At 49.4% G+C, this 24,246-nt stretch overlaps 3 protein-coding genes across 3 annotated transcripts in view; 2 read left to right on the forward strand and 1 right to left on the reverse strand.

Moving 5' to 3' along the window:
* Positions 1-24,246, reverse strand: part of LOC308645983 (obscurin-like) — a 438,916-nt gene that overhangs the window by 282,613 nt on the left and 132,057 nt on the right. The window lies entirely within an intron of this gene.
* Positions 1-24,246, forward strand: part of LOC308646517 (obscurin-like) — a gene marked incomplete at its 3' end in the record, with an annotated part of 232,569 nt that overhangs the window by 76,423 nt on the left and 131,900 nt on the right. The gene's annotated exons all lie outside the window — the stretch shown is intronic.
* Positions 1,094-12,735, forward strand: RNF187 (ring finger protein 187; the record flags this gene model as incomplete). The annotated part of the gene is made up of 5 exons (XM_081299874.1): positions 1,094-1,108; positions 5,609-6,298; positions 7,630-7,722; positions 10,785-11,006; positions 11,638-12,735. The coding sequence occupies 5 exons, from the start codon at positions 1,094-1,096 to the stop codon at positions 11,638-11,640; spliced, it is 1,023 nt and encodes a 340-aa protein (XP_081156000.1). The 3' UTR covers positions 11,641-12,735.

Here is a 24,246-nt window from a genome sequence, read left to right on the forward strand (position 1 = left end):
TCCGGGAGAAGTCTTTTCTGCTGTCCTTTAATAAACTTCTAATTTCTACTCTGACTTTGCCTCGGCGTGCTTCTCTGGTGTTATTTATTCTTCAACATTGGGGAAGCAAGGACTCACTCGACACCGGTCAACAGCGGTAACAGCAACAGAAAACAGCTTATTGTTGTAGGTCTGCATAGATATGCCCAGCATCCACCCTTTGTCTGTTGGTGCTAGTCCCCACCCAAGATGGGAGGCCTGGCACTGAGTTCTCAAGCTCTTTCTGTGGTCACAGGAGATGACTGCTATGACCAGCACAACACCTACCTTTTTTTGGGGCCAGACATTTAGAAGATAGGAGCTCTTATTTGCTAGGCTGGGGTGACTGTAAATGGAAGTCCATATAGCCAGTGTCTATGGGGAGACAACCACCTGGGGAGGAGATTGGAAGGAGGAGGAGGTGCATGTCCCAGTGTGTGGAGATATTACCAGGCCCCCACAGCTCCCTCCACCTGAAGGTCTTGGGTTGTGATGGTCTTTCAGGTGTCTAACCCTTCCTTTTTTCCATGTGCTGCTGTTTCCAGTGTGCTCCTGTCACCTGCATCCAGTGGTCCTGATGCATCAACTTGAAGCTGAAATTTGATTCCCTAGAAATGTTATTTGGGCCACTTTGTTCAGATATGACAGAGATGTGTCTGGAAGTGGATTGAATCAACCCATTTTTTGGTCACATCCTGGATTTTTAAACCATGGGAAAACCTGAATAAACTTTCTAGCTTCACTTGTTTGTAGTTTCTTGCTTTTAGTTGACTAAAAATCACTAATTCTAGCTGGGCACTGTGGCGCATACCTGTAATCCCAACAGCTTGGGAGGCTGAGGTAGGAGGATTGCAAGTTGAAGCCAGCCTTAGCAACTTAGTGAGGCTATAAGTAACTTCATGAGTCTCAATTTAACACATGAAAAAGACTGGGGATGTGGTTCGGTGCCCCTGGGTTTAATCTCCAGTGCCAAATAAAAACAAAACCCCTCCTAAATCTGGTGGTCACACAGCTGGGCAATATGCTGTTCCCACCGACTGCTGTGGATGGTACCGCTGGCCTGTGGGTCATGACGATGAGGGTTGCCGAGGTACTCTACACCCATGGGAAACTTTTGACATCAGGAAGCTGGAATCTCCACCCTGTGGTACACTAGCACGGCTGTTTCTGAACACATGTCCCATGAACTACCGTGAAGATTGACTACATATGTGCAGACCAATGACCTTGTCTCCACTCATCTTTCCCCACACCTTAGACCACCCTACTTCCCTATCTCATTTATATCCTCAAGTCCTATCCTAAAGAAGGTTGATTGGAAACTTGATGTCCTGTCTTCATACTTGGCTGTCTCATAAATGCTGCACAACCTGCCATTCCAGTGATCGGCACACTGTGTGGCAGGCAAAATGGCCCAGGTGCAGGGTGGGTTTTTTTTTTTGTTGTTGTTCGTTTTAATTTTTTTTGGTGTTGAGGTTCAAACCCAGGGCCTTGTGCATGCTAGGCAAGTGCTCTATCACTGAGCTACAGTGATAACAGCCTTGGTAATAATTTGAGCACTAAGTTGGATCTGGCCATGGTGGTCCATGTAACTCAGGCAAGCTTAGGAGTGCCTAATGAAAATCAAATTAAGAAACCAGAAAGAAATTTCAAATTTTATATATGTGTAGAGATTGTCAGTATCTGCAGTATCTGCTGGGCACTGTGGTATACACCTGCAGCGGATGGTTCCAGGGCCTTTAAGGATACCCAAACCCCAGGACACTCAAGTCTTTATGTAAGAGCTCATATTTTCAGGTAATGTGTACATTCTTTCATATACTTTAAATTTCCAGATGATTTGTAATATCCATTACAATGTAAATGCTACCTAAATAGTTGCTGTACTGTATCATTTAACTGTAAGAACAAAATGGGTACATGTTCACACTCAATTTTTAAAAAAACAGTCTTGATCTGTGGTTGATTAATTTCACAGGGAAGTTGATCAATTTCACAATTTCATCCCTGAGAAGAAGGATGAAACCCTGCATACTGAGGGCATGAACATATGGCTGTGCCCACTGTCCTTGCTCCCAACACTCTCCCACCACCCACCGGCAACCACTCTGTGCACAGAGGACCCATGGGTCCTCCATGGATGGGCCCAGTACCTCCAAGGATCCCAAAGCCCTCAGATCTCAAGTCCCTTATATAAAATGGCATAGTATTACATAAAATTGCACATGACCTACACAATCCCCAGTGGACTTTGAATCATCCCTAAATGACTCTTAACATCTAATTCTATGTAAATATTATTAAATAGTTGTCTTGCTGCATTGTTTAGGGAATAATGAAAAGAAAAAGTCTGTACATGCTCATTACAGCGGTAGCTATTGTAGGGTAACTACATGGTACATGTTAACAAGGTTACATTAAAAAAATAATCTCTTGGGCTGGGGATGTGGCTCAAGCGGTAGCGTGCTCGCCTGGCATGCGTGCGGCCCGGGTTCGATCCTCAGCACCACATACCAGCAAGGATGTTGTGTCCGCCGAGAACTAAAAAATAAATATTAAAAATTCAAAAAAAAAAAAAAAATAATCTCAATCTGCAAATTCAGAGCTTCCTTCATGGTTGTGGAGAACTGACTCTATTTGTATGACATGCTTTTCGGATGAATTCTTGGGAAATGTGTGCTGTTTCGTGTGCACATTGCCCGTTTTCCACTTGCAGGAGTGCCACATCCTGTCATTTGTCTCTGGCTTTCTTCACTCTGTACTGTCCAGTCTCCACAGGTGTATCTGTCACTGTAGTGCACCGTCTTCTGTGGAATGTGGCCCCCTGCTGGTGTGCAGAACTTCCACTAGGGCTACCCTCTACATTAGAAAATGCACTCCACAAACACATCACTCGACTAAGGTGTGTCTTCATGATTTTCTGTAGTTAGAACTTATTTCTAATGGTCTATTTTTTGTTGCTTAAAAACCCAAACCAAACCAAACCAACCAAACAAACAAAAAATACTTCAGGGGCTGAGGTTGTGGCTCAGTAGTAGAGCACTTGCCTAGCACATGTGAGGCACTGGGTTTGAACCTCAGCACCACATAAAAATAGACAAATAAAATAAAGGCATTGTGTCCATCTACAACTCAAAACAAAACAAAACACTTCAGCTGGGCATGGTGGATCATAAATTAGAGACCAGTCTCAGAAACTTAGCAAGACCCTGTCTCAAAAAAAAAAAAAAAAAAAAAAAAAAAAAAAAAAAAAGACGGGTAGGGGGATGTAACTCAGTGGCAAAGTGCTCCTGGGTTCAGTCTCCAGCAGAATAAAAAGACTTTATCACACTATGAGATTTTTTTATAGTTCTCAATGAAACCCCCAAACATTTTACATGAATCAATTTAAATTATTATCTTGGGAAGAAAGATGCTCATCATCCAGCACAATTTTGTGTGAGAGTCTGACTGCATTATGTCCTCAACTCATCAATCACATGGCTCCCTGAAGCAGTATCTGCAAAATCAGATACTTTTTTGGTGGGGTCTGTGTACTTAATAGTAAAAAAAGGAGTCTCATTTTATTTTCCTATTTCTTAGTGTGTACATTTTTCTCGTATTTATTCAATCATTTGTGGTTTTTTTTTTTTTTCCTATGAACTGGGAAATCCCCCTTGGGATGTCTCTCCATTGCACCCTTCCTTACCAAATTTATGAACTATGCAGATTTGTGGCTAAGATTTTCCTAGTTTTGCTGTTTGTGTTTGATTATCATTCCTGGTTATTATTATTATTTTTTTGGTCACTTACACTCTCTAATGCAGCTTACTCAATTTTTAAAATAAGTCTTAACTAAGTTCCTTTTCTTGCTCTTATGTTAATATTTTAAGTTAAATATTATGCCAACCAGAAGAGCTAGTTAAGAACTAGCAAGGAGTTCCCACACATTTCCCCAAACTAGGGACCTCTACAGAGATTTTCTCACTTCTCGATTGGTAACTGCAATGCCTGCACTGTGGTTAGGTGCTGTGAAACAGGCCTCTACAAACGGCTTCCACCTCTTGGAAAGGCAATTTCACAGACAACATAAAATTCCTCTCATAGTTGTCCCTTTGATTCAGGAATTTGACTTTTGTCAGTTTTCTGGTTTAACTACATTTATTTATGCATTTGCTTGGTCTCATGCTATCTCCAGACTTTCCCGGTTCAACAGACAAACCAGGCTGGACTGGAAGCCTTCTAACTACCCTACACAAAACTAACTTGAGTTTGCTTTTCAACTACTTTCAACTACTCATGTAATGCCTTTGCAAAAGGACACCATATTTAAAAACACACCTCAAAGACACAGTGATACATCGGAATAACTTTCACTTGTATGGAATAAGAAATTTTTTAAAAATTATTTTTTAGTTGTAGTTGTCAATACCTTTATTTATTTTTTTATGTGGTGCTGAGGATCGAACCCAGGGCCTCGAAGGCGCTAGGCGAGTGCTCTACCTCTGAGCCACAACCCCAGCCCGAAATTAACGTTTTTAAAACTTCAAAAGTATGTAGTTTTAATTTACATCTTTTCAAAAAACTGTGTGTTTGTTTAAAAAAAAATAGATTGCTTCTCTCAAGTTGACGTTTTGAAAAAGGACAAAAGACCTCCTTCCTTCTTGAATCAGAAAGCTTCCTTAAGGTCAGAGTCCTCCATGGCAGGGGTCAGGCCCCTGGCAGACAGTGGACACCAAGGTCGGCTCCCCAGGGGGCCAGAAGAGAGGCCCCGACAACTAACGTCCATGCAGGACTGGTCCACGCAAGAAGGTCCTAAGCAGGGCAGGTGTATGGAAGGAGTGTCCATGCAGGGTAAGGGTCCAGGAAGGATAGAAGGATGTCCACGCGGGACAGGTACATGCGGAGACCTGTGCAGCAAGGAGTGCCCGCCCGGGCAAAGTCCTCAAAGGGCAGTCCACAAGGGACTATTCACAAAAAACGGGTCTGCGGAGAACCGGTGCAGGCGAGGAGGGTCCGCCCAGGAAAGGCTAGGCAGGAAGGGGCAAATGGAGCATAGCCACGCGGGTCGACGCAGGCAGGACAGGGGCACACAGGACAGGTGCAGGAGAGGAAGGCCCTTCAGGAAAGGTGCTCTCAAGACACATCCACGGGGGGCAGATGCGCTCAGGGTGGGTCGGAGGAGAACTCATGTCTTGAAAAGAAGCCCGTGCGGGGTGCGTGCGCTAGAGGAGGGAGCGCGCAGAGCGAGTCCATCAAGGGCACAACTCCAGGACCCGCGCTCTGGGGGCGGGCCCACGAGGGTCATTTTCCGGCTTCGCCCCCACCCACACGTGGGCGTGGAGCCCCGGGAGCAAGCTGGTGGCCCAGGTCCTAGCAGCTTACAAAAAAGGCTTTTTAAAAAAATGGAATCTTCAAGTGATAATATGTTGTTTCCCTTTCGCCCACTATTCGTCTACGCAAAAGTGACAGTCTTATTAAGATTTCACATTCTGAGGACGTGGGACAGCCTGTGGGGTGACAGGCACTGCTGCCAGCATCCGGGCTCGGGCGCGCTTCTGCCAAGACCGGGGCTGCAGGCTTTCGGTTATCGGGACCCTCGTTCGTGTAGTTCCGGAACGCGCCGACGTCAGGATCCCTATTATGGAATACACCGCTGCCGGGACCCTGTAGGAGGAGAGCGCGGAGCCAGGGCGCCAGTGAAGGAGCGCACCGCTGCCAGGACCTTGACGGAGGAGCGCGCGGCTGCGGGGACCCCGCCCCGCAAGCGCGTCCTCGGCGTTGGCGTCGTCAGCGTCGTCCCGGTCCCCATCCTCGTCTGTGGCCTGCTGTCGCTTTCCCTCTCCGGCCGCTCCCCGGCCGTCCCGCGCCCTCGCCGCTCGCGCCCTCGCCGGCCCCGCCGCCCGCAGCCCTGGCGCTCCCCGCCGGTCCCGCCGAGGCCGCCTGTGCCCTGTGCCAGCGCGCGCCCCGGGAGCCCGTGCGCGCTGACTGCGGCCACCGCTTCTGCCGGGCGTGCGTGGTGCGCTTCTGGGCAGAGGAGGACGGGCCCTTCCCGTGCCCCGAGTGCGCCGACGATTGCTGGCAGCGTGCGGTGGAGCCCAGCCGGCCGCCGCTCAGCCGCCGCTTGCTGGCGCTGGAGGAGGCGGCCGCGGCGCCCGCGCGCGACGGACCGGCCAGCGAGGCCGCGCTGCAGCTGCTGTGCCGCGCCGACGGGGACCCGCTGTGCGCCGCCTGCCGCATGGCCGCCGGCCCCGAGCCACCCGAGTGGGAGCCGCGCTGGAGGAAGGCGCTGCGCGGCAAGGTGCACCGGGGTTGGGGGACCTTGTGTCTTGCCCATTCTGGGGTCCCCGCGGTGCTCTGATTTTCTTTTTCTGGGGTCACTGTAGAGTCCCCTCCAGGCTTGCCGCTCCTCGTGCCCAGCGCTGTGCTCACCCCAGGGGGCCCTGCAGTGCCCTGTGCCTTCTCTACTACCCATGGTCTCGACAGAGCTCCGTGCCCCTCCTGGGTCCGTGAGAAGCCCTGTTCCCCCCCCCCCCCCAATATTTACTGGCATTACTGGACCCTTCCCTGTCCCTCCATCTACGACCTTGGAGGATGGCCGTTTTCCCTCCCCAACCCCGGTCCTTGAACCGCAGCGCCTCATCTCCCTATTCTCCACCTGTAGGCCAGGATCTTTTCCCCATCCTCTGCATCCTCTTCTTACTCCCACCGCTGGCCCTGCTCTGAGAGGCCTCATCTCACCCCAGTGGATGACCCCTCCCCTCATTGCACTGCCTTGGGACATCAGTGCACTAGATCCAACCCCCTTGCTGATGGAACCCAAAATTTCTGTCTTGGGGACTAGGTCTTTCTTTCATTGTGCATCCTGCAGACCTTTGAGGTTCCTACTATCAACCTGGTTCTGGAACCTTCTCCGCTTGCTCTCTTATGGCCCTTTGATTGAGCAGAACCCACCCCCAGAATCTGTCCATAGCTGGGTCCTGAGGCCCTGGAGCTGTTTTTGAGAGAATAGATAGCCAAGTCCCTGGGGACCAAGACAATTCTGCTTGGTCCCTGCTGAGCAGAGAAGAGACAGGTAGGTCAGCTTTATGTGTTTGCACATCAGCCTGAGTGTTGCTAACAGCCCCTTTGGGGACTATACACCTCAAGCATGGGATGTGGGGGTCACTGCCCATTCACAGTGGGAGGTGAGGGCAGATGGCTGCCTTCCAATCCCAGTGTGGAGTAGGTGGCCTGTCCTGTGGTGTGGCTGTACAGTTTTACCATTGGCTTCCCCTTCCTGGCCAGACTGACCCCAGCAAGGGCCAAGCAGAGCACAGAAGAGGCCAGGCAGCCTGTTGGTATGGATACAATTCAGCTTGGGGGGCCTGTTCAAGAACGTGGGGTTTCAAAGATGACCTCCAGAGCTGCTTTGGCTGGTTCCAGTTCCTTCTGAGAGGGTGAAGTGCCAGGGCATCTGTTGCTCATTAGCGCCTGCAGCCCTTTTCTTTTTTTGCACCGTCTGTGGCTGGAGACCATGTTCTTGGGGATTATTTCTGGGACAGTGAGACTTTCTGGAATTGGCAGGTGTGAGGGTCCCTGCACTGAGCTGGTGCCCCACCCATCCCCAAGTTACCAGCTTCTCTCTCCTAGGAGAACAAGGGGTCCGTGGAAATCATGAGAAAGGACTTGAATGATGCCCGGGATCTGCATGGCCAGGCAGAGTCGGCGGCTGCTGTGTGGAAGGCAAGTGGGGAGCAGGTGGTGGGCTTGGGATCTTGGTGGACTTGGGTGCCAGGAATAGGCTAGGCAGCTGCTGGGTCTGCTTGGCTGAACCTTTGAGTGGACTGTAGGAACTCCAGGGTGGCTTTCTAGATGCTTGAGGATGTTTCCCAAGTGAAGTCTAGCCAAAGCAAACAGGGATTCACTTTTCCCCCACATTTTATGTGTAGTGATTTGGTAAGTGTCCTGGCTGCTGGAACAAGATACTAAAAACTGGGGGGCCTGGAAATCAGACATTTGTTGCTGTAGTTCTAGAGGGTAGAAGACCAAGGTCCTGGAATTTGGGGAGTGCATCATTCAGTCCATAACACTTGCCTCTGCTCTCTGGGGCCTTACATTTGTTGTCTCCCAAGGTGACCAAGCACTATAGTTCTTTTCAGTCAGTTGCCAGCAGAACTACACATTAACTTGACCTCTCTTAGGTGGCTTTTCTTCGTATGTATTAAAATCTATGACCATTTTCTCTAGGTTTCACAACTTTTTTAATCATGTAGAAACAAAGCACTTCTGAAGACTGCAGAGGTTCTGAAGCTCTTGGACATGACCAGCCCCTTGAGGCAGAGGCCACCTGTCCTGTCCAGGGGTAGTGTTCACTGCTCTGGGTCAGCTCAGCCCTTGCTCCCTGCACAGAGCACGAGGTGGAGATAAAGGGGTGATCCCTTCCTGTTTACCATAGAGAGCTGTGGCCAGTACTCTCACATCAAAAGACAGGCTGGCAAGCAAATAGCATGGCATGTTAATTTCATCTTGGCTTCACATGATGTGGTACCCTTGAGCTTGAAGACTCAAGAGATCCAAGGTGAACTTCCCATTTTTATGCTCAAGTGTGATGTATCAGGGGCAGCAATGCAGAAATAGGTCTGGACAGAAAGAATGTGCAGGTAGTATTAGTAGGCTAATAGTGATAGGCTGGGGAGCCCTGCAGGCCTGTTTGTGCAGTGTCCCATCCTCCCAAGTATGGGAAGGACCTTCTGAAATGGATCTTAGGAACTACTGTGAGCTGGGCAGATCAGAGGATTTTTCTATGACCAGTGCCAAGACAGAAAAATCTGAAGAGTAGAGTATTATTTTTAGGCTTTATGGCTTGCTTTGGGGAAGATGGGTTCTAGTTTCTAGGATCTGCATTGAGGAAAAGAAATTCTATTTCTGTGCCCTGCCTTTGGGAAGACGGGTGAGAGAGGAGGTCAGAGAGTGGCTTTGCTTCCAGGCTTGCACTGTGGGGTAATCATCTTCTGAGCCTGACTCAACTCCCTTGGACAGTGGCAGAGAGATGACAGATGGAGCATTTGATGCCTGCTGGACCTCTGGCAGCACACACCACCCTCTGGGGTCAGTCTGCACTTTGTATTCTAAACAGTGCAAACTGCAGAGTGCTGTGATGCTGCCTGGCCCTTGGGAGCTCCAGCTTCTCAGTGACCCTGCCGTCCCAGAGGACTTGTCTGACCCACAAGTTTCAGCAGCCTGGAACTTTCATCTGACTTGACTTAGGAGAGGGTGGTGGAGGCATTGAGAGAATCCTGAATTCAAAGGAAGGACTTTGTGGCTCACCATGCTGGCCGGCCAGCAGGGTCCTGCTGGTATTTGTATTCTCTCAGCTGTGGAAGCATTTGCCCTTTTCAACCACAGGTGGCCAGGGTGGGAGTCCAGAGCCAGGTTGGAGACGTGGGTGAGGCTAAGTAAAGTCAGTGTAGCTTCTTTGCTCCTGTTTCTAGGTGAGGTACTGGCTGAAGGGTGGCCCATGGCTTTCACCCCTGGTGCCAGGCGAGGTGCAGCAGAGAAACTCACCAGGAAGGTGGGTGTATGTCCTGAGGCCATTGAGGGTCATATGCCCACAGGTCACGGGCTCCTTGGCTCTGGGGTCAGTTCATCTTCAGATGTAGCCCAGTGCTGGGCCCCTGGAAACCTGCATGCTGCCCAGCTCAGATCAAAAGTGCATCTATACCCAGCATGCAGATGGTCTCTAGTCATTATTCCTGAACAGTACAGCTGAAAAACTATTTCACAGTGTTTAGGCTGTATTAGGTATTATAAAGTATGTCTGAGGATGAGCGCTAGTCATATGCAAATACAATGCCATTTCATAAAAGACCCTTGAGACCCAAGAGTTTGTGTCCTGAGGGGCATCTTGGAAGCAGTCCCCCAAAGACATTGAGGGAGAAAATTCCCTGCTCTCTTAGGGTCCCAGGCTGGGCCTGAGAGTTGAGATGATATAAGATAGATCACAGAAGAGCGTGCACATTCATTGGCATGAGTTTTATGTGTCATTGAAGCTGTTGGGAGGAAGTGAAGATCTTAAGAAGCAGAGTCGCAACATCCTTGTACCAAAACGGATAAAGAACAGCAGGCTGTGAAGCAGCTGAGTTGTTCAGCAGGCAGGGGGATGAGTTTTTTGACAGGGTCTGTACAGAATCCTCTCAGCCTCGACTTCATCCTCAAAGATAAGAACATCAGTACTTTGATGAAGGGAGGGTGTGCTGCTTTTTTTGTTTTAAGAAAATACTCAAGCCCGAGTACTTTTTAAAGATAAGAGGCTTACTTAGCTCACCTTTCTGGGGGTTGGACACCTAGATCGAGCAACCCCCCTGTTTCGAATCTGGTGAGGTGGTGGGCAGCATCCTCTTGGGAAAGCTCAGTCAGTCTTGCCTCCTGACAGCTTGCTCTTGCAAGAACCACTGAAGTTCTGTGAGACCAGCACTGGTGCCTGCCTGGCCAGGGCCCTAAGTGGCCTAGCGGGCTCCTGAGGCCCACCACCTCTACCTTCCCATGCGGAATTTGGGGGGAGGTGCCTAGACCCTGGCAGAGGGCACCTTTGCCGTGGATTCTCATCTGCTTTGAGAGTGTGGAGGTCAGACAGTCTGTCACATCTGGGCCTTTGATTTGCGATGTCTGGACAGCCCATCTTGGGGTGTCGTATTCTCAGCTCCTTTTAGAGGGCACAGATTTCTCCTGGCATTGGGGAGGGTGGGACAACTTTCTCATGGGGGCCATGGAAGATGGGTCCCTTCTGCCACCTGCCCACCCTGCAGGGGCATGTCATGGACCGCAGAAAGAAGGCCCTGACTGACTACAAGAAGCTGCGGGCCTTCTTTGCTGAGGAGGAGCAGCACTTTCTGCAGGAGGCTGGGAAGGACGAGGGTGTCCCAGAGGATGAGCAGGCTGACCCAGCCGAGCGGTTCCAGTCCTTGCTGCAGGCGGTGTCGGAACTGGAGAAGAAGCACCGCAACCTGGGGCTCAGCATGCTGCTGCAGGTATGTGCAGTGGGGCTGGGTAGCAGGAGGCCCAGGTCCCTGGGGGGGGGGTACTCAGAGAAGCCCAGAGCCATAACCTGGATGGCCAGGCTGTGGCCTCCTGGGCTGGACCTCAAAAATGAAGAGGTGGTCAAGGACAATGGCATGAGGGAGTTTGACACTGGGGAGTGCACAGTGCATCATCCCTAGCCTTTGAGGGTGGTGGGGTGTTTGTATCACCGATATGGAAACATCGGAGGCTGGCCCCACGCTGAGGCTCTGTGACACCCCTTGGTGTCAGCCCTGAGGCCTGGACTGAGCCTGAGACCCCCAGCACTCCCTCTGGGCCTCTGCACTTGGGTCTATTGTGACAGAACCTGAAGCTCTTAACTGCGAGGCCTTGGTTTTCCTCCAGCAGAGCTCAGCCTGCTCAGCCCAGCTGCTGCAGTGACCTGGTGATGGGCTGTGGCCTTGGGGAGACAGGGTTGGGGCTTAGTGTAGGGGGGGCCCAGTCACAAGATTCTGGGTGGGTTGTGCCCAGGACAGTAGCTGTCTGTCTCTCTGTGTCTCACTGTCTTTCTGTGTATCTCTATCTCCTTCCTGTCTCCCTGTCTCTCCCTCTGACTCTCTTCCCTTCTCCCCTCCCCTGCAGTGATGGCACTGGCCCAGCAGGTGGGTCCCCAGAGTGAGAGCAGAAGGCTCTACCTTCCACAGCTGGCCTGCAGCAGCCCCACCTGCCCCACCCCTCGGTCCCTCTTCCTGGCATCACCTTCCATCCTGGACGGATCCTCAGCTCCACTGGCACTGACAGTGCTTGGGCATGGGGTGAAGCATTGTAGGTGCCCATACCTTTGGTGTGCATCTAGTTCCAAGTCTCAACAAAGTGTCATTTCAGTTTTCCCCAGGGCGTGAGTATGTTCAGGGATGTGCCAGTTCTTATCAGAGGCCAGCCTTGGGACACACTCCCCAGTGTGTCCCAGCCCTGGCCTGGTTGTTCCATGGTCCTGTTCTCCAGCTGGCTACGGCTTGGGGCCTGGTGTGTGGGCATCTGGCATCAAGGGCACCAAGCACTGCACCATGCCTAGGGCAGGCTGCTCTGTGAACCTCCTTCCCTTCCAGGGGGCTGGACGCCTTGGCAGGGCCCTGGGACACACCAGGAAGGTCACATTGAGGGGTTAGCACCAGGGATGCAGCTCTTGGGGAAGAGAAAGTAAGTGGAGTATTCTCCACCCTTCCTAGATTGCCCTTCCTCCCTTGGGGTCCTGGTAGCTCTGCCCTCCACTTCCCCTTCCTTCCTGGCTTGTGGCCCTTGGTGCTCACAGACACCTGAACCTTCCTGGCCCCTCACCCCTGGAAGGCCCGTTCTCCCCAGGGTACAGGGGGCTCTGCCAGCCCTCCAGCCCACCCCATGTTCCACCTTGCTCATCTTTGGCTTCTTGCTTCCTGTCTCCTCTGATAGGTGGATTTCACAAAACCCGTGACAGAACATGTGGTGTAGCAGTAGCGTGGTTGCCCGTAGCATTGTGTGTAGATTAGTCCACGTGACAAAACCCAGACCAAGTGAGCAAGAACAGGAGGTCAGGGTGTGCAGATGCAGAGCGGCTAGGTTTGCCCCAGTGCATGAGTCGGTAGCTGGGTCGCTATGAGTGGGGCCCTTTTGGGGAGGAAGTCCCTGGCCTCAGGTGGGCTGACAGTCCGGCCTACCTGTGTGGGCCAGATTCTGGGTGCCGAATAAAGTGGGTTTGCTCCAGCCTGTTTGCTATGTGTTCCTCCTCTGGTCTGTGTGTCCGGGTGACCTCTTTTCTTGCCCCTGACCAGTCTCCACTGGGGGAGAAAAGTTACTCATTGATACTGGTTAACATAGGGCAGACTTCACTCAGCACCATCGAGATTGCTGACTGGCTTACTGCAGCAGGGTCTTCTGGTGGGGAGGACAGTTGGGGCTCCACTCCAAGCACAGTGAGTGTGAGTAGAAGGTGATGGCCAAGGTGGAGTGTCCTGGGCTGGAAGGTGACTAGGAACAGACACAGGTGAGGGGCTCTAGCTGGACCCAGCTGATAGGATTCTTGCTATAGGCAGACCAATGATCAGACATCACCTAGGGACGGTGGGGTGAGGAACCCTTCAGATACCGAGGGTGGCTGTGTATCCAGGATGGGGTTCCCTGTAGCCCAGAGAGGGGAGCCACAGCCTCATGGGTGTCAGAAGAATGGGATGAGGGGTGGGAGGCAATGGGAAAGCAGCCTTCCCCCTTGAGATCTCTGCAGTCCGATGGTGTGGGGGGTGGATGTGGAAGTCAGAATTCTTAAGTCAGCTGTGGGGTGGAAACTCTCTCCTCCCTCTCACAAGTGGCAGATGTAAGGAATTCTGAACAGACTGGAACACACTGCCTTTTTGTGTCATGGAAAGAGTGACTGGTTCACCCTGATTCTAAATATTGGCCCAGAAAAACCATTTGACCTTGGTAAAGAGCCTAATGAACATCCCTGATTGGCCCCTAAGATGTGTGATCAGCACTAGGAGTTCCCAGGGCCCTATCCTCAGGCCTCCGTCTCCAGCAAGGCCAACTGGATCTTGGAAAAAGCAGTGCTTAATGAGAAGGCCTCCAGCCTGCATCCCAGCTGCCCCCTGCCAGCCAGGCCTGAGGCCTCTCCACATAAACCTGAGACTGAGAGAAATCCACATCTGGCTCCAAGAGAGGAATGCACAGTGTGGCTGGCACAAGAACACCTCCACTCTACCCCATCTCCTGCTCAGCAGAAGGCTCCCTTCTGTCCTGTTCACATCAGTGCCTGTGCCCAGTGAAGCCCTGGCCCTATCCACACCTTCTAGCCCCTGGGCCTCCCTTGTCACCAGGCCCTACTAGATCTGGCCCTTGGCCTTCTCACTGTGGGGGAGTGGGCCCCTGCCTGCAGCCTCCCTGTGCTGATAGCCTTGCCCTCAACTACACCAGTGGGGAATGGGCCTTCTTCCCTTGTCTTTAGATCAGACTCCCACCTGGTGAGGGCTACTTGTAGTGCACAGTTGCCCCTTCTCACTGTGTCCTCCTGTGGCAGGGGCCCCCTGAGTTCCCTCTGGTCTGGTGAGAACCTGGTCCCATCAGAGGTTCCAGTCTCATAACTTCACCCCCCAAAGGCCTCACCTAATACTATCATGGGGTGGAGAGGATTTTGGTGTAAGTTTTGTGGCATCATGGTCCATACCCAAAGCCCCAAAAGCTCAGGTTCCCAGGGAGAGGGATGCTTCAACTCATGTCGGTTTTTGAGTAACAAATTGTGCACCCACAATGGTTCCTCCCTGGGGGCTGGTGGAGATGAGGAAGTGGCTGCCCAGCTCCAGCCTCCAGCTTTTACTGCTGGTGCAGAGGGCATGTTACTCCCAGTGTCTGGCAGCATCCCTCAGATGAAGGGTATAGTGACCTGAGGACCAGCAGTCCCCACCCCATGGGTGTTACATTCTACAGGCATCCACTGCCACACACCCACAAAGGTTTACATGCTTGATGTCCCTGTACTGGTTTGGGTCAGGCATGGTGGACATCCAGTGCCCTTTGCCGGAAGGGTGGAGGGTGCAATGGGGATGGGGACACAGAGATACTGCAGCCTGGGAATAATAAGATAAGCCAGATGTGTGCCACATGGGTACTGCAGAAAGCATGAAAATGGGACCAGACTTAAAACGTGCACACATAAAGCTACCCATGGCTTAAAAGAACACTTCAGACATGAAACAGTGGAGCCCAGAGGACTGGTTGCCTGTGGGACAGGAATAGGGGAATGGGATGGGGTCATAAGGGGAATGATGGGAATATCAATACGAGAAGGGGTGGGGAGGGGCAGGGCTGTCCATGCTCATTGCTTTGTGTGGGAGGACACTAGGCTCCAGTTCCTGCCTTTCTGTAACTAGCACCCTTTCACATCTTGGGAACAAAATCGGTGAAAAGAACCATAGATGTTTCTGGAGTAGTATAGTCATGTACATATTGGGAAAGGTTCAGGCCATATGACAGTTCTTTTGTATCATGACATTTCTTTTGTATCCACAGGGATGGGTTTCAGGACCTGTGGACACTAGGTGCTCAAGTCCTTTTTGTTTATCAATCCCACACATCCTCCTGTGTGCCTTAAATCATCTCTAGATAACAGAATATTTAATGCAATGTAAGTGCTGTGTAAATATTTATTCTACTGTACTATAGAGGGAACACTCACAAGAAAAAAAAAATAATGTTTGCTAAGTACACTCCCCCCGCCCCCCGAGTGTTTTTGATCTGTGTTTAGTTGAACACACAAATGTGGAGCCCACAGGTGGAGGACCAACTGTACTTGGAATACTCCATCGCAAGGAAACCAGTTCAGCATTCAAGACCCATGTGGGTTTCTGGCAGTGCCCCTCATTCAGATTTCAGATGGACTGCTCTCAGCTTCCCTTGGGAACTTCTCAAGAGGCTGTGCCCTTGAGCACATCCTTCTCATCTCAGAAGACTGGAGGCTGTGTGTGAAATACGAGTGAGCTCTTAAGATCTCTGTCAGGCCTCCAGGATGGGTCAGCTGCCCTTGTCCTGACAGCAGGTCAGCCTAAAGACCAGCCCTAGCCTCTGCCCAGCATTTTCTCAAGGGAAGGTGGGGGGCCACATGATAAGCAGAGGACAGCTGCCAAAACCGTGAAAGTGAGGCTCCCATGAGTTGTGGGGTGGGCAGGGGGAGGTGCCCCTTGCACCTGTGTCTTGTGTAAAGGGGCTGATTCCCTCAGAGACTTTCACTCAGTATGGAGACTGAAGACCCTGAAGTCTTCCCCTGCCTCTGGAAAGATAATCTTTTGGACTTTGAGTTTATAATTAAATTTTCATTCATTAAGAGGAATGTGCTATTAAGACACTTCTATTTGGCAAATAAGTATTGAATTTATAAGTATTCCATTTGTAAATGAAGAAATGTCAACTAAAAATGTTGCCACTGACATAGCCTAAGAGATTAAGTCAGCCAGTCAGAATTAAACTCAATGGACAAAGGAGGATGCTGAAGTACTTTTTATAGGACCCTTGCTGGTACAAACAAGAGTAGACAAGTTTTAAAAACACTGTCAGGAAGCATAACATGTTAGTAATAGACACATGCCTCACAGCTCCTGTTTGCAGAACAGCATATCTTGTAAGAGTTCAATTCTATGCAGATCTGCCACTGAATTTGTCTTGTGACTAGGACCAGTATGTTTCCCTGTGCATAAGCAACTTCTGGGTATTTTCCAAGATTTCTTTCTTTTCTTAATTATAAGATTGATACTGTCTGTACTAGGCTTTGGAGTCCTTGGCCATTAGACTGGGTGGGCTGCAGGGTGCTGTCCTTTTGCAGTCACCAGAGCAGCCTGGGCCTCCCCCGTTGCACCCTCTCAAGCTCCTGGCCCTCAGAACCTCTGGCACCAGTCTCTTACCTAGGCCCAGGCCTCCCACCCAAAGGATTGCGACTCAGAGTCAGCACCCACCTGTAACCCTAAAGGGATGTGGCCAAACTGAGGCTTGACAGATCTCATAAAACTTGGGAGTGTGAGCAGGTGTGATGGTGCACACCTGTAATCCCAGTGGCTCAAAAGGCTAAGGCAGGAGGATCGCAATTCAAAGTCAGCCTCAGCAACTTAGTAAGGCCCTCAGCAACTCAGTGAGACCCTGTCTCTAAATAAAATATTAAAAAAGGATGGGAATGTGGCTCAGTGGTTAAGCTCACCTGGGTTCAATTCCCGGTAATAAAAAAACAAAACTTGGAGTTCGAACCAGGAGTAGTCCAGGATGCCCCTCCCCACATACTCCACCTTGGGAAGGTGACTGCTTTGAGCTAAAAGGCACTTGGAAAACCGCAAATGCAGGCAGAAGCTTTCCCCAAACTAATCATATCTGCCAGGAGGAACTTGGCATCAAAGCAGTAGGCCTCTCCAGAGTTTCCGCGAAGGTGAACTCAGACCACAGAGACCAGAATTCGACGCCCTATTAACTCCAGCGTCAGGAACTATTCTAGTTATTCCTGCTTACCATTTCCTGAAAGTCCTTTACTCTGTCCTGGGTCGGCCCCTCTGCTTTCCCCTAAGAAGGAACACAAGCGCCTAGATCTCGCTCTTAGGGGGAGCATTCACTTTTTCACACGCACCTCTGTGTACCTTTTCCCCAGACTCTGCCCGTTCCAATTACCCAACCTCGGCGGGTAGCACTTAAGGAGCGCGCTGAGGCGAAACGCCGGCTCCTCCGCCTTCCAACCAGCACAGGCGGCACGGAGATTCGAGCGCGGGGAGCTTGCTATCCCAAGAGCCGCAGGCTTCCGAGGCAGGGAGGCGCCGAGCAGACCTCGCTGGCCGTGAGCTGAGGCCTTCAGGGCTGTATGCAAAAGAGGCGACTTTCCAGGTCTTGTCTGATTGGACAAAGAGCTCCACGGAGCAGCCAATGGGACTCCAGGGCTTCAGAGCCTCTTCAGCCCATTGGTGGATACAACATCCACAGCCCTGTATAACAGTTGGGCGGCGAAGCTTTTGACGGTGTAAGTAGCCAGTCGCTGCTCCTGGTCAATTTCTGCCGAGCTGGTTTCCTTCGGCCTCTTCGCTCTACCGGAAGGGCGTGGTCCTCGCGCGCACGCTTAATTCCCTGCGGGCCTCGAGCATCTGCTGCCGCTTAAAGCGTGAGGGCGCTGGCGCTCCAGCACCCGAGGACCCAGCGGCCGCAAAGACATCCTTGTCGCCCCGACCTCCAGCTGCAGGGCGCGTGAGCATCGCGCAGATTGCCGTCTGACACCTCGGCTGCATGGAGAGCCACCACAGGGCCGCTGAGGTCGTGCCGCCCTCGTGAACTCCTTGACGGACACTAGAGTCTCTTTTCAGAACCACTCTGTGAAGGGGGGAGTCACTGATATGTCGTTTCTCTTTAACCCCATTTGGGTCACTGTTCCTCTGAAATCCTTGCGTGGAGGTCGGCACCCGAGAGGTGCAAGATGGGAAACTCTGTTGGCCTAAGCAGGTTTTCCAAACCTGGTCCACAGCTGTGAGCTGCCTGCCTTAACCAGTCCTTTCCCTTATGGTGCCCGCAGGCATGGATGGTGCTTTGTAGCAGGTAGAATGCCTTTCCCCAGGTGACCTGGCAGCCCAGGGATGGCCACCAGCACTTCCCTGCTGAGGGAATCCTTTCCTGAGCAGAAGTCATCCCCAGGGGAAGGCACATGTGAGAGTCTGTGGTATGTTAGTCTGTGCAGGGAGTTAGCTGGGAAACAGGCACATGGGGAAAGGAGCCAGTCGGCAAACAGGGCTCAGTGCCAGATGCTGTGGGGCTGGATCCTCCTGCTTCACTTAGGCCTCTGTGTGGAACCTCTTAATTCTGCTTTGGTTCCCTGATCCTACTGGAACATAAACATTGATTAACTGGCCTCCTTTCCCCATGTGTTTGTGAACTACATGACTAGGAATCCTAAATAGTTGGAGCTTTCTGTCCCTCAAATGCTGTGGCCTAGTGAAGTCTGGCACAACTGACCCCAGTGTCTTAGCAGTCATGGATACTCTCTCAGATTTCAGTTGAGGATTGTTACAGTCTGTTCTGGTTATGAGGAGTGGGGCACAATCTGGGAAGAGAAAGGGAAAATGAAAATTTGCCAGTTTCCAGGGTGTGTGTGTGTGTGTGTGTGTGTGTGTGTATGGTGTGTTCACGTGCACACATGAGAACAAAAGGGTCAGTGTTTTTAGCAGGACACAGAAATTGCTGTTCAAGCAACCTCCTTCTTTGTAGCTGACCACTGATCTCTGGCCAAGCAAATCTCTGAAGTCTTCCAGAATGTTCCCTTCCTCTAGGAAGCCTGTTGACGAGCTCAGAACAGGTACAGTGGCTGAGAAGTCTCTAGATACCTATTAGCTGGTCCTGGGAATTAGCTCATAAACCTTAAGAACAGAGAGCAATTGAGTGAGCCTGAGAAAAGGAGGGCACGGTGTGTTAATATGCCAGAGACAGCAAGAAGGCCCAGCAAGACTGTGATGGATTCCAGAAGGGCAAGGCTTATTATATGTGGTAAAAGTGGTGGGAGGCACAAACGTTTTTCTTAGCCATGAGCACTTGGGGCAGCTCCCATAGGCCCGAAATCCTATGGAATCCCAAGCCTCCCCAGTTCACTTCTGTCTTTCCTGCCCTGGCTTACTTTGCCATCATCTCCTGCAGTGGGGTGGCCAGGTGCCATCCGCCGTCTTCCTAGACCACCAACTTAAAGTCTCTCCTCCCCCAGAGCATGGCTATAGCAATACCACCTTCTTTTATAAACAGGTTTGATTTGATTATTAGCATTTCCACCTATGGAATAAGAACAGGACTCTGTTTTTTTTTTTTGTTTGTTTGTTTGTTTGTTTTTGGCATATTTTGTTTACTGCTCTATCCTTGGTGCCAGAATAACACTTGGCATGTAGAAGATGCTTATTCATGCCTGAATAAATGAAATGCCAGGGGTCTTGGAGGTGATACTGACAAAATCTTCACAGTTTATAGATAAGGAAGTAAAGACTCAGAAAGATGGAAAAATTTCTTAAAGATTTGCTTAAGGGCAATTCAGGACTCATTTTAAAAATTATTTATTTTTAATTGACAAAATTGTATATATTTCTGGGGTATCCTGTAATGTTTTGATCCATGTTCAGGTCAGGGTAAGTATATGTATCTCCTCAAACACATAATTTGTGATTTAAAAGCATTGAAAATCCTTCTGGCTTTTTTTGAAATATACAGTACTTGTGGTTACCAATAGTTACCCACTGTGCATCCTTGCTGCTCCTACCTAACTGTAACTTAGTACCCTTTGATCAACTTTGCCCTGTCCCTCCCTCCCCACTACTCTTTCTGGCCTCTGTTAGCTATTATTTTATTCACAACTTCTCTGAGATTAACTTTTTTTAGATTCCATATGAATGAGATTGTGCAATCTTAATATTTATATGGAATTGTTAAAAAAAAAACCTAATAGCAAAAACAATCCTGAATAAGAAGAACAGAGTAGGAAGCATTACACTATCTGACTTCAAAATATATGACAAAGCTAAAATAAGCAAAGCAGCATAGTGTTATAATAAAAACAGACCAAATGGGAACAAAATAAAGAGCCTAGTCATCAACCCACACATCTATAGCCAACTGATTCTTGACAAAGCTGCCAAAAACGTATTATAAAAAGTATAGTCTTTCAATAAGCTAGGAAAATGGAAACTTGACCCTTACCTTTCACCCTGTATAAAAATCAACTCGAAGGGATTTAATACTCAAATAATTTAAGATTGGGACTTCATTTGACTAACCCATAGCTGTCATGATGAAATAGGGAACTCCTATATATGTTTCAGGGGATGCTACCCTATGATGGCTTTACCCTTTGGTCTGAAAGACAGTCCCTCAAGATTAGGTTTTCTTTCTCTCTCTCTCTCTCTCTCTCTCTCTCTCTCTCTCTTTCTCTCTCTCCTCTCTCTCTCTCTCTCTCTCTCTCTCTCTCAAGAGAGAGAAAGAATTTTTTAATATTTATTTTTCAGTTTTCGGTGGGACACAACATCTTTATTTTATTTTATGTGGTGCTGAGGATCAAACCCAGCGCCCCACACATGCCAGGTGAGCAGCACGTTACCGCTTGAGCCACATCCCCAGCCCAAGATTAGGTTCTCTTTACCCATGGCCAACATACCCCAGCCCCTCTCCACCAGATTTCCAGGCCTTAGTAAAAATGGGATAAGGTTACCAGTCCCACTGGGTTGTCATATGGCAGAGAGAATTATGTGAAGCATATTTGTAGCCGGTGGCTTTATATCAGGCTCCCTCAAGGTATCACAACACCCTAAGTGTCAAGAGCCATACGTGGGTTATATATGGAATATCAGCATCACAACCAGTGAGGGGATGGGTCTGGCACTGGAATGTCCCATGGCCCCCCACAGGGATAGACTGCCTGGTGCAGGTGAACTTCCCCCTCAGCTCTGCCAAAGGTCCCACATAGCACTGGAGATGGGGTGACCTGCTGTAGCCGCACAGCCCCTCTGAGGTAGGTGTGAACTGCCAAGATGCCAATCAACCTGCTGACTGTAAGATATCAAGAAGCAAGACTCCACCCCTGAAACCTTATCCCTCCCTTTGATGTGCCCCCCTTAAGTCAACAATGGGGTACATTTTATAATTATCTAGCTCCAGCTCCTTTGTGGACTGGACCAATCAGGGGCTCTACCTTTTTGAAACTGTCTTTCTGACATTGTCTTTTGTCCTTCACCAATTATTCTAGACTTTAATTTCTTAGGTGGTTTATATGGCAGGAAGAAGAACCCCCTAATGAAGGGCTGCCCCTTCCCCATACCCAAGGGCTGGTCCATTAGAGGTTGGAAGGTGCACCTCTTACACTGATTGGAGATGAATACTATGCCATTTTATAGAAGGAGTTAGCATCCAAGTATCTATGGGGTTCTGGGACTCATCCCCCAAAGGCAGTGAGCACTGACTGAATATGTTCATCTTATATTTATATGTGTAATTATTTTCTTGGTGGAGGACCAATATGCTCAACTTCTCAGAACAACTTGCTCTAGGTTTCCTCTCAACTGAGAAGGACAAGCATATTTTAAATTCACCATGTGAAACCCTGCCATCTCCATCTGATTTGCTGTTGCCTCTCTTTTCAATTAGCAGCTCTTATAAACATTTAGCTTCCCAATTCTATCACCCCTCAATGCCATACCCTCTCTCACTGACAGAAACATTTTAATATTTCTGGTTGCTTTAACAGTACCACAGTCTCTGTTCCATAGGCTGTGATTAGTGTGGGGTTTTTCCCCCATTTTTGAGGATTGAACCTGGGGCTTCACACATGGTAGGCGCATGCAGTCTACCACTAAGTTACATCCCCAGCCCAAGGAATTTTGTTTTTATACTAGCTCTACCACGCGACCTGCGCAGTGGTTTCATTAATGAGGTTCTGGCATTAAGTTAGTTAGAAGAGATCAAAATAAAACACACAGACAGTACCTTATTTTATATTGCTAGGTCCGAGACGGCTCGCCTCCCTGGTCCCCGCCTCAAGCCGCCCAGCAGGGCAGCGAGGATTACTCTGGGCTAGCAGGAGAGAGAGAGAGCAAACACGCCGGGGAGTAGCCTTTTATTTGGGGGGACAAGAGATTCAGGGGAGAATTCCATCCAATGAAGGTTGAGGGGGGCTGTACTCCAAGGTCAGGGTCAGTGATTGGGTCTCCAGGGTCAGTGGTTATGCACACCCCCACACGGATGGGCTCTCTCATCAGGAAAGGGTCGGGATAGCTCCGACACAGCCAGAGCGCCTCAGGCCCTTAACGGGAGTCACCCAATCACGTGTCAGAATGGCTCCCCACAACTAGCAAATTAGCAATACCACACATTAAGAGGAAAGTTGATATTCAACCTTACAACTTTTGTCCCGTGTATATACAATTATAATGTGCACTATGATGATGGCTTCATCTCCAATCTCTCTTGCCAAGGAGGGTATAAGCCACCTAAGAAATTAAAGTCTGGAATAATTAGTGAAGAACAAAAGACAATGTCAGAAAGACAGTTTCAAAAAAGGTGGAGCCCCTGATAGGTCCAGTCCACACAGGAGCCAAAAAATCAGTTCATACTTTACTGTGTGTTTGAGAGATCAAGAAATGGTGGGAATCAAGAAACAATAAATACCATCAATTTTGGTATTTGTTTCAGTGCTTCACTCTAAATAGCTAGAAAAGAGATGCATCTTTTGATTTGCTGCCTAGAGGGAGGAATAGTTACGCAAATCAGCACTATCGCTAACTACAAGGCAAGAACCCTACATTACTAAGGGAATTGACTTGGAGTCTTTAAAAGCTGGTAATTGCAGTCAGGACCCTTGGATATCTATCAGGTTCTTGCATGGGCACAGGGTGAGAAGGCAGGAGCACTGGTGCCAGGAAATGTAGAAGTGATCTCTGGCCCTGCCTGCCTCCATTCTAAATTATCAATATTGGGCATCTTGGCTCTATGCCCAAAAGGGTACTCAGCACTATAGGTAAAAACCATTCAGCAAACCATTATCTACACTGTGATAATTTCAGTCCAAATGGGAGAGTAGGGTGCAAACAGTTACTCAGCAACAGGCAAAACTTAAAAGCAGTTAATATCCACTCTGTGGTTCCCAGCGGAGCACAAAATCTTCAGAGCCAGCTGGCTCACATCTAGAAATATAAAGAGGCATCTGGCTCATGTAGAAATATCGGGAAAAATTTCAATGAAGAAAAAGAACAGTGAGAGGAAACGGGGAAAGGATGTTCCAATTATAAAGAACAGCACAGGCAAGTTTCCAAGTATTTGCCCTATTTTAGCTGTGAATGTCTCCTCAATTTCCTGAATCCTTGGGTCACCCTCATTCCTGGTGGTCTGGAAATATCCGCACAATGTGCTTGCCATTCATCACCCAGGCCATGCATTCCTGTTTTCCCCACATTGTAATTTCTTCCCAGTTTCTTACTGAGACATGGTGTCCCCACATATTACCTCTTGACCCCAGAAGTCTGTTATTCTAGTCTTCCTAGGGGTGTTGTGCAATCAGGGAAACACCTAGGTTCTCAGCTCAGAGAGACTGTAAGAGTGTTTCAGAAGAGAGAAATATCATCACAGTGCTCTTTTCTATGACTGATTAAGGTCATACAACCAGAACATGTGGCTTGCTTCTCCCCTCCTGCTTGCTGGCAGTTGGAGATGGCACATCTTCTCCCCCTGCTTAGCTCAGTGAATCCCACACTGGAGGTTCTGACTTCCCATACACCTGACCAAGAGACAGTTGTTTTAACAGTCAAGATCAGCCCAGGACCTCCTTGTAAGGTTCACATTTGGTTGACAAACATTTCAGTAAGTTGTGGTTTTTGTTCAGACATTGATTGACCAGTCTGAAATGACTTGATTTCCTGGTTATTGGAATAAAAATCATTAGTTACCTAGTTTATTTTGCACAATAAGGTTACCTGTCAAACTGTATGCAGATTTCGCTTGAGTCTTGCACCTTCACAAATACCCTTCAGGTACACACCCAATAGCACTCTTACTGGCTCAGGAAGTTTTCAAATCTGTTAATTGTAGGATTCTGAAATGCATATTTCAAAACTTTCAGATAGCTCTAATTTAGAGCCTTTGACTGTTTATTTATTTATTTTTGTAGTTGTAGATGGACATCATGCCTTTATTTTTATGTGGTGCAGAGGACTGAATCCAGTGCCTCATGCGAGGCAAGCACTCTGCCCCAGA

This window comes from Spermophilus citellus (genome assembly GCF_964194105.1).
Source record: "Spermophilus citellus genome assembly, chromosome: 1".
Lineage (NCBI taxonomy): Eukaryota > Metazoa > Chordata > Mammalia > Rodentia > Sciuridae > Spermophilus > Spermophilus citellus.